This window comes from Chlorocebus sabaeus, chromosome 9 (assembly GCF_047675955.1).
Source record: "Chlorocebus sabaeus isolate Y175 chromosome 9, mChlSab1.0.hap1, whole genome shotgun sequence".
Taxonomy (NCBI): domain Eukaryota; kingdom Metazoa; phylum Chordata; class Mammalia; order Primates; family Cercopithecidae; genus Chlorocebus; species Chlorocebus sabaeus.
The window spans coordinates 68,089,571-68,099,906 of NC_132912.1; the positions used below are offsets into that span (position 1 = coordinate 68,089,571).

The 10,336-nt window shown below is 46.9% G+C and overlaps 1 protein-coding gene across 2 annotated transcripts in view; it reads left to right on the forward strand.

Moving 5' to 3' along the window:
- Positions 1-10,062, forward strand: part of MICU1 (mitochondrial calcium uptake 1) — a 262,263-nt gene extending 252,201 nt beyond the window's left edge. For both annotated transcript variants that reach the window (XM_007963109.3, XM_038009080.2), the window contains 2 exons: positions 431-520; positions 9,052-10,062. In XM_007963109.3, coding sequence (XP_007961300.1) covers positions 431-520; positions 9,052-9,212 — 251 coding nt within the window. In that variant the 3' untranslated portion in view covers positions 9,213-10,062. The remainder of the gene's footprint in view (positions 1-430; positions 521-9,051) is intronic.
- The last annotated feature ends 274 nt before the right edge of the window (positions 10,063-10,336 follow it).

Below are 10,336 nucleotides of genomic sequence, written 5' to 3' on the forward strand. Positions count from 1 at the left end.
TTTTTTTTTTTTTTTTGAAACGGAGTCTCGCTCTCCCAAGCTGGAGAGCAGTGGCATGATCTCGGCTCACTGCAGCCTCCACCTCTCGGGTTCAAGCAATTCTCTGCCTCAGGCTCCCAAGTAGCTGGGACTACAGGCGCCTGCTACCATGCCCGGCTAATTGTTTGTATTTTTAGTAGAGACAGGGTTTCACCATCTTGGCCAGGCTGGTCTTGAGCTCCTGGCCTCAGGCGATCCACCCTCCTCGGCCTCCCAAAGTGCTGGAATTACAGGCGTGAGCCACTGTGGCCAGCCTAACTTACCATTTTCTGACATGTGACTTAAATGCAGTTGAAAACTTCTATTATGACTGAGTTATTTTATCCCTTGAATCAGAGAAAGCAAAATGAAAGTCCCTCTGCTGTGCTAATGCACGTCTTTCTTTTTTCAGTGACCATGCAGCAGGTGGCCAGGACAGTGGCTAAAGTGGAGCTCTCAGACCACGTGTGTGATGTGGTGTTTGCGCTCTTTGACTGTGATGGTGAGTGGGGCCCTCTGGATTTGGGAGGGGAAACAGCCTAGCTGCCCTTAGAGGCCCCGTGTATAATGGAGCCTTGCAGACAGCATCAGTGTACCAGCCCATCCTCTTCAAGCTACCCACCTTTCCCACATCAGCAGCTCAGCCTGCGGCATGATGATACTGAGAAATCGAACCCCTGGCCCTGACTTCTGTTTTCCATTTCTTCTTCTTGTAATTCCAATATGCCTATAGGCCTAAATTAATTTATGACCATAAGCATCTTAAAAATGTCAGACTCAACTTGCTGCTTAGTAGATACGGAGCACTCAAGTATCTGAATGTCTTTAGAAGGAAGACAGCACTGATCTCTCCACCTCCCAGCGCACATTCCAGCCAGTCACATTCCATCTCCATAGCATTCCAGCTCCACACAGTGGTCTGTTGTGTCTGTGGCCACTCTGCTCTGTCGTTTAGCCCATTCAAGAGATCTGGTTCTGGTTTGACCTTGGCATTATTTTTTAGGTATGGTAGCTGATATACTAATAACAACAATAACAATGGATGCTTACATTTTTTCAATGCTTACTATGAGCCAGAAAGTTAATCTGCTCATTTAATCTTCTGACCTAGGTATTGTTATTGACCACTTTTTACTGATGAGAAAGCTGAGACTGAGAGAGATTAAGTAAATTTCCTAAGGTCACCAAGATAATAGTATTTGGGAGACTAAGGCAGGTAGATCACCTGAGGTCAGAAGTTCAAGACCAGCCTGGCCAACATGGTGAAACCCTGTCTCTATTAAAAATACAAAAATTAGCCAGGCACAGTGGTGGAGGCTTGAGGCAAGAGAATCACTTGAACCCAGGAGGCAGCGGGGAGCAGAGACCGTGCCACAGCACTCCAGCCTGAGCGACAGAGCGAGACTGTATCTCAAAAAAAGTAAATAAATAGTAGATGGCAAAACCAGGATTTAAACTAAAACTGTACTGCCCCCTGTGTTCTATTTAATGTATTACCACCCTCTCTTACCCCACAGCCAGTATTTGTTGTTTGTCATCCTCCAGAAAGCTGGGCTAATGGAATTCAAGTGCCTCCTCAGAAGCTCCAGCCTATGGAGCTTCCCTTTCGGTCCCAGCATAATGAATCACTTCTGGGCTTATTTATTCCTTAACTTGGTTCCCTGAGCTTTTTAAGGGTAGTTGCAAGTCGTTTTCACCTTCCTCCTCACATAGGACCTTGGATAGTACTTCTCACATAATAGGTGTTCATTAACTTGAATTATTTGTGTTATTAAGTTGAACTTGAGTTATTTAAATCTCTAGCCTTGGCCTGGCGTGGTAGCTCATACCTGTAATCCCAGCACTTTAGGAGACTAAGGCAGGAAGATTGTTTGAGCCCGGGAGTTTGAGACCAGCCTGGGCAATACAGTGAGACCTCGTCTCTACAAAAAATTTTAAAAATTAGCCAGGCATGGTGGCATATGTGTGCCTGTAGTCCCAGCTACTCAGGAGGTTGAAGTGAGAGGATTGCTTGAAGCTGGGAGGTCAAGGCCGCAGTGAGCCATGAGCGCACCACTGCACTCCAGCCTGGGTGACAGAGTGAGACCCTGTCTCAAAAAATACAATTAAATAAAAAATATATATATCCAGCCTGTACCCACAAAACCAAGGTTGAACTCAAAGGAAGCCCTAGGGCTAGGTTAAGGAGACGGCCTCACTCTCACGTAGGGGTGGGTTTATTCTCTAGAGCTGCCCTGCCCACAGTATGATACCCGCAAGGCACATGTGGCTATTAGCTACATTTAAATTTTTTTTTTATATACCTTAAGTTCTAGGGTACATGTGCACAACATGCAGGTTTGTTACATATGTATACATGTGCCATGTTGGTGTGCTGCACCCGTTAACTCGTCATTTACATTAGGTATATCTCCCAATGCCATCCCTCCCCGCTCCCCTCCCCACAATAGGACCTGGTGTGTGATGCTCCCCTTCCTGTGTCCAAGTGATCTTATTGTTCAATTCCCACCTATGAGTGAGAACATGCGGTATTTGGTTTTCTGTTCTTGAAATAGTTTGCTGAGAATGATGGTTTCCAGCTGCATCCATGTCCCTACGAAGGCTACGTTTAAATTTAAACTAGCTAGTGGCTACTATACTGAAATATAAAACATTTCCCACATCGCAGGGAGTTCTAATGCACAGCACTGCTGTAGACATATATTTACTTCCTCCAGATTTTTGTTTTCACTCCAATCACTTCTAGGTGGTTTAAAATTTTTCCAAATAAAATATATTTTTATTATTTTTATAATTTTTGAAGCCAATATCCAAGAGCTGGTCTGTGAAGTAAATATGGGAATAAATGCGACTAACTTCTCAAGTCCCCCCTTTTCCCTAGAAGTCCTGGGAAATGTTTGATTTTCTAGCTTTTTAGAAAGAGGCTCTGTCAATATCTACTTAAATCACCTTTGGAAAATTATTTAACATCCCTGAGTTTTATTAATCTAGAAAGAAAAAAGTATACTTAATTAAAAGCCATTGTTATTTTTACCACTGCAAGATCTCAGGTCAAAATGCCAAAGGAAAGCCTGTAGAATGGCTCACAACCATCATCCCAGCAACCTGGGAGGCTGAGATGGGAGGATCACTTGAGGCCGGGAGTTCAAGACCAGCTTAGGCAACATAGCGAGATCCCATCTCTACAAAAAATAAGTTTAGCCAGGGTGTGGGAATGTGTGCCTGTAGTTGTAGCTACTGGAAAGCTGAGGTGGGAGGATCACTTGAGCCCGGGAGTTTGTGACTGTAGTGAGGTATGATCCTAGCACTGCACTCCAGCTTGGGCAACAGAGCAAGACCTCATCTCAAAAAAATAAAATAAATAAACAAAATAAAGTGCCAGGGGATGGAGAATTCGATTTTCAAATAGACTTCTTCATCACAGATTTTAGAATTGAACTCACAAATCACGCATGCATGCCAGTAACATACAGTTATAGACCTGGTTCACAGTAACAAAATCCACTCATAGTGGTCATGTGGTCATCTCTGTCCTTACAGAAGCAGAAGGCAAACCCATAGTAGTTTGAGTGAAGTGACTTCATATTTTTTCATTTTCAAGCTGCTTCTTTTTTTTTTTTTTTTTTTTTTCCTGAGGCTCACTCTTGTTGCCCAGGCTGAAGTGCAACAGCAACAGCACAGTCTTGGTTCACTGCAACCTCTGCCTCCTGGGGTCAAGTTCTTGTTGCCCAGGCTTGGAGTACAATGGCACGATCTCGACTCACTGCAACCTCCGCCTCCCAGTTTCAAGCGATTCTCCTGCCTCAGCCTCCCGAGTAGCTGGGATTACAGGCACCCACCACCACACCCAGCTAACTTTTTTTGTATTTTTAGTAGAGACAGGGTTTCACCCTGTTGGCCAGGCTGGTCTTGAATTCCTGACCTCAGGTGATCCACCTGCCTCAGCTTCCAAAAGTGCTGGGATTACAGGCGTGAGCCACCACACCCAACCTCAAGCTTCTTTTTATTTATTTATTTTTTTTTATTTTTTTTTCCGAGACAGAGTCGCGTGCTGTCACCCAGGCTGGAGTGCAGTGGTCGGATCTTGGCTCACTGCAAGCTCCGCCTTCCGGGTTTACACCATTCTCCTGCCTCAGCCTCCCGAGTAGCTGGGACTACAGGTGCCCGCCACCACTCCCAGCTAGTTTTTTTTGTATTTTTTAGTAGAGACGGGGTTTCACCGTGTTAGCCAGGATGGTCTCGATCTCCTGACCTTGTGATCCGCCCGTCTCGGCCTCCCAAAGTGCTGGGATTACAGGCTTGAGCCTCCGCGCCCGGCCTCAAGCTTCTTTTTGTACAAAGTATGAGAATCCTGTTGAGAACTTTCTGTTCTCTTAATTACATTTTTTTTTTTAATTTGTTTTTGTTTTTTTTAGAGAGAGGTCTCACTGTGTTTTCTAGGCTGGCCTCAAACTCCTGACTCAAGTAGTCCTCCCTTCTTGGCCTCCCAAAATGGTGGGATTACAGGCATGAGCCACTGCACCTGCTCTGTCACCAGGCAGGAATGTGGTGATGAGATCATAGCTCACTGTAACTTCAAACTCCTGAGTTCAAGTGATCCCCTCACCTCAGCCTCTCGAATAGCTTTGGAGGCACATGCCACCACACCCAGCTAGTTTGTTTTTTTTAATTTTTTGTAGAGAAGGGGTCTTGCTATGTTGCCCAAGCTCGTCTCAAACTTCTGGCCTAAAGCTGTCCTCTTGCTTTGGCCTCCTGAGTTGCTGAGATTACAAGCATGAGCCACCACACCTGGCCTACATTTCTTTTTTTTTTTTTTTTTTTCCCCCCCCCCCCCCCGAGACAGCATCTTGCTCTGTTGCCAGGCTGGAGTGCAGGGGCACAATGTTGGCTCACTACAACCCCCTCCTTTCAGACTCAAGCAATTCTCCCACTTCAGCCTCCCAAGTAGCTGGGATTACAGGCAGGCACCAACATGCTCAGCTTATTTTTTAACTTTTTGTAGACAAAGTCTCACTATATTGCTCATGCTGGTCTTGAACTCCTGAGCTCAAATGATCCACCTCAACCTCCCAAAGTGCTGAGATTACAGGTATGAGCCACCATGCCTCAGCCTACATTCCTTTTCTTTTTTTTTTTTTTTTCTTTTTGAGATGAGGTTTCACTCTTGTTGCCCAGGCTGGAGTGCAGTGGCACAGTCATGGTTCACTGCAACCTCTGCCTCCTGGGGTCAAGCAGTTCTCCTGCTTCAGCCTCCCAAGTAGCTGGGATTACAGGTGCCCACCACCACGCCCGGCTAATTTTTCGTATTTTTAGTAGAGACAGGGTTTCACCACGTTGGCCAGGCTGGTCTCCAACTTCTGACCTCAGGTTCTCCACCCGCCTCAGCCTCCCAAAGTGCTGGGATTACAGGCGTGAGGCACTGCGCTTGGCCTCAGTCTACATTCTTGATAAGCCAAGCCAAATTATTCATTACTTTTCAGCCAAGCAAGGTTTTTTTTTTTTTTTTTTTTTTTTTTTTTTGACAAAGAGTCTCGCCCAGGCTGGAGTGCAGTGGCGCGATCTCAGCTCCCTGCAAGCTCTGCCTCCCAGGTTCACACCATTCTCCTGCCTCAGCCTCCTGAGTACCCGGGACTACAGGCACCCGCCACCACACCCAGCTAATTTTTTTGTATTTTTAGTAGAGACGGGGTTTCACCATGTTAGCCAGGATGGTCTTGATCTCCTGACCTCATGATCTGCCCATCTCGGCCTCCCAAAGTGCTGGGATTATGGGCGTGAGCCACCGCACCCAGCCCAAGCAAGGCTATTTTTTAACTTTTTATTATATTGCAATATAATACAAATATGGAAAAGTACAATTTTTTTTTTTTTTTTTTTGAGACAGAGTCTCACTTTGTCACCCAGGCTGGAGTGCAGTGATGCCATCTCTACTCACTGCAACCTCCACCTCCCAAATTCAAATGATTCTCATGCCTCAACCTCCCAAGTAGCCGGGATTATAGGCGCCCACCACCATGCCCAGCTAATTTTTTGTATTTTTAGTAGAGACGAGGTTTTACCATGCTGACCAGGCTGGTCTCGAACTCCTGGTCTTAAGCCATCTGCCCGCTTCGGACTCCCAAAGTGCTGTGATTACAAGTGTGACCCACTGTGCCCAGCCTAAAGTACAAATATCTTAAGCGTACAGCTTGGTGAATTTTTAAAAAGCTGAACACGCTTGTATAACCAGCATTATTTAGAAACATCACATTACCAGGACTCCACCCGGGAGGTGGAGGTTGCAGAGCCCCACTTGGTACCTCCAGTCACTTCTTTCCCCAAGAGTCACCACTTTTCTGACTTCTAGTAACACAGTTTTACCTTCGTACTTTATGTAAATAAGCCAAAGGTTATTTTGTTTTGGTTTTGGGTTTTGTTTTGTTGGGTTTGGTTTTGGGTTTTGTCTTGCTGTGGGGGTTTCCTGTCTCTGAGGATGCCCATACTCTCTTCAGCCAGAAAACATGAGCCAGTTTAGGTTTTGGGTACTCTACAGAAGTAAACCATTTATTCCTTCCTTCCACACTCCTCCCAGACCAATCATGAGTAGAGGTAGGTTTGTGGGTTTCCTGCTGTCTTACCACCACCAGTAATGGGTGTCATTCTTTTAATCAGCAGGCTCCTGGGTGTTTTGCAAAGGGTGACTGTAACTCTGCTATCACAGTGGTTACTGTTCTGCGTGGCTTGGGTGATTTTTAGTTAAAACAGATGCTCTTGGCCAGGCTCTGTGGCTCACGCCTGTAATCCCAGCACTTTGGGAGGCCGAGGCGGGCGGATCACGAGGTCAGGAGATCAATAGCATCCTGGCTAACCCGGTGAAACCTGTCTCTACTAAAAATACAAAAAAATTAGCCAGTCATGATGGCAGACGCCTGTGGTCTCAGCTACTCAGGAGGCTGAGGCGGGAGAATGGCATGAACCTGGGAGGTGGAGCTTGCAGTGAGCCGAGATCGCGCCACTGCACTCCAGCCTAGGTGACAGAGTGAAACTCCATCTCAAAAAAAAAAAAAAAAAAAAAAACACATACTCTCCAGTGGGCGCGGTGGCTCACACCTGTAATCCCAGCACTTTGGGAGGCTGAGGCGGGTGGATCATAAGGTCAGGAGTTTGAGACCAGCCAGGCCAACATAGTGAAACCCCATCTTTACTAAAAATGCAAACATTAGGGCCAGGCGTGGTGGCTCATGCCTGTAATCCCAGCACTTTGGGGGGCCAAGATGGGCGGATCATGAGGTCAGGAGTTAGAGACCAGCCTGACCAACATGGTGAAACCCCATCTCTATTAAAAATACAAAAATTAGCCGGGTGTGGTGGCACGTGCCTGTAGTCCCAGCTACTCAGGAGGCTGAGGCAGGAGAATCTCTTGAACCCGGGAGGTGGAGGTTGTAGTGAGCCAAGATCTTGCCACTGCACTCCAGCCTGGGCAACAGAGAGAGACTCCAGTCTGGGTGACAGAGCAAGACTCCATCTCAAAAGAAAAAAAATTACAAAAATTAGCTGGGCATGGTGGCATGTGTTTCTAGTCCCAGCTACTCGGGAGGCTGAGGCAGGAGAATCTCTTGAACCTGGGAGGCGGAGGTTGCAGTGAGCTGAGATCGCGCCACTGCACTACAGCCTGGGCAACAGAGCAAGACTCCATCTCAAAACAAACAAACAAACAAACAAACAAAACAGATGCTCTCCAAAGTTTCTTCCAGCCCTGAGATTCTGACGCTGAAGAGGGTGGATTGGGAAACCATGAGAAAATAGGCTGGATCCAAAGCCGAAGTTTGATTGTGGTTTTCCCCATGAAACCCTTCACCATCTCTCCACTGCAGCAGAGATACTATTGCAGCAGTCTCCTAACTGACCCCATATTCCAGGTGTGCCACCTTCCAATTCATCCTCACACAGCCAGCCAGAAAAATCTGTCCAGAATGGAAATCTGCCTACTTCTTACTCCCCTGCTTCCAGTTTTTTCTGCTGTTCCATTGCCTGGAAGAGAAAGTGCCAGCCCTTTAGGAGCAATACACACCCTGGGGTACCTGTCTCCTGCCCACCTCTTTTTATTTCCCCTAGAGACATGGTCTCACTGTGTCACCCAGGCTGGAGGGCAGTGGCCATCATAGCACACTGCAGCCTTGGCTCCTGGTGATTGCTGCAATCACTGGGTGGTAATCAAGCAATCATCCTGCCTTACCCTCCCAAGTAGCTGGGACTACAAGTGTCCACCACTATGCCCAGTTAATTTGAAAAAAAAAATTTAGAGACAGGGTCACGCTATGTTGTCTAGGCTGGTCTTAAACTCTTGACCTCAAGAGATCCTCCTGCCTCAGCCTCCCAAGTAGCTAGGATAACAAGCACAAGTCACCACACTCGGCTCCCTGCCTTCCTCCTTAGTTTACTTCCCAAACACCTGCCTCTTTAGTGTCCAGCAATACCTAACTGCCTACTTGTAGTTCCCTAGCAACCACACTGCGTCCTGCCTGTACCCTTGCTTATGCTACTTCTCCTCCCTGGAATGCCTCCCCCACCTGCCCTTCACTTGGCCAATTGCTGCTAATCCTGTGAGATTCTACTCAGGAGTCACTTCCAGGAAGCCTTTACTGTCTGTCCTTGCATCACCCTCAGTCAGGGTGGGAGATTCTTCCTCTGTGCCCCCATAGCATCCTCTGTTTACCCCACACTGTGGTAATAATGTGTCTCTCCTACAACTCGGGAGTATTTCAAGGGACAAAGCTCAAAGCTCATTTATCTCCTTGTTCTAAACAGTTGGCACAAGACCTGGCATATACTGTATTTTCATTCAACTTTTGTCACACTACACTGAACTGTCACTGAGTTGCAGTCGGTAATATCAAGGAAGGAATAAACTAATGAATTCTAAGATAAGAGAATTGAGTTTGGCTGTGAGAATGTCTGGGCTTTGGAATCCACTTTGTGTGGACAATGGAATTTTCTCAGTGGTATTGTTCCTAGGCCAACACTTATCCCTGTTGTGTTTGCCTCTTCCTCTAGGCAATGGTGAGCTGAGCAATAAAGAATTTGTTTCCATCATGAAGCAACGGCTGATGAGAGGCCTGGAAAAGCCTAAAGACATGGGTTTCACTCGCCTCATGCAGGCCATGTGGAAATGTGCACAGGAAACTGCTTGGGACTTCGCTTTACCCAAACAGTAACCCCACACTGCAAGAGGGGGCCTCTCCACCCCCAGTACCCCGGATCCCCTCCGCAGAGTCTCGGCAGAGCCCTTTGTGCTGCTACTTCTGGAAGTAGTGTCCCTTCCTCCCGGGGATGACCTCAGGACTCTGTCGGTTTCCCCTTTACCCTTCCCCGTCCCTGTGTTCTGCTGGGCTCTGATTCTGCCCGATGATTATCCCCGTAAGTTCTCAAAAACATGAACAAGTCTGAAAAGCTCAGACATTTGGCAGCCTAAACAGCACTACCCATTCAAGCACCCGGTGGATAAAGAACGCAGGGAACCATCCACACACCTGCCAACCCTGGGAGGCATCCCGTTCTCAAATCGTTTTTGCTATGGATTTATATTAACGAGAACATTCCTTGCTTTCTCTCCTGCTGGTATTTTAAAGCAACAAGTAGGGAAGATATCTGGCAGGCAGAAAGAAGTCTGTGATGACAAATGAGAATGAGGATGACCTAGGCACCCTACGCTAGCGTGAGAAGCCTGCGCCCCAGGAAGGATCTGTGTTAGTCCCTGGGATGGCTCCGAGGTCTGCTCTAGGAAGGCAGCATGCTCAGTGGGAACACAGCCAGATTCAGAATTTAAAGTAGTTGCTTCATGGCTCTCTGCACTCCCTTTTCTTCCTCGCAGCCTCCCTAAGATGACTCCAGTGTGACTCTGTGCTTAGTGAGCAATAGTGATTGAGCTCATGCTCCCTGCAAGTGCCGCTTCCCCTCCAGGATGGGCCTCTAAAGCTGAGGCCTGGCTGGGAGCCTTTTTGCCCTCTGTCTTAAACAAACACTTGTAAAATACCAGTTTAATTATAACCGTTTGCAGTAAGCATCCCCAAAGTTCCCTGTCTCCTTTATTTTAGGGTCCTCTAGGCCCTTTTCATTTTATGTCCCCACAGGGTTTAAGATTTTGCTGGAAGCAGACCTGTTTTCTTTCTACCAGAGTCTGGTTCTTTCTGATGAAGAGCAACTTTAGGCACAGACAAAAAGTGAGGGCTTTTGGAGGTTAATGGTGGCATTGTCCCTGCACAGTTTGGTTAGCATTTCATTCTGGGCCAAGGTGCACAGTCCCTGCTTATTCATGCCCCACAGTAAGGAACTAAGATGG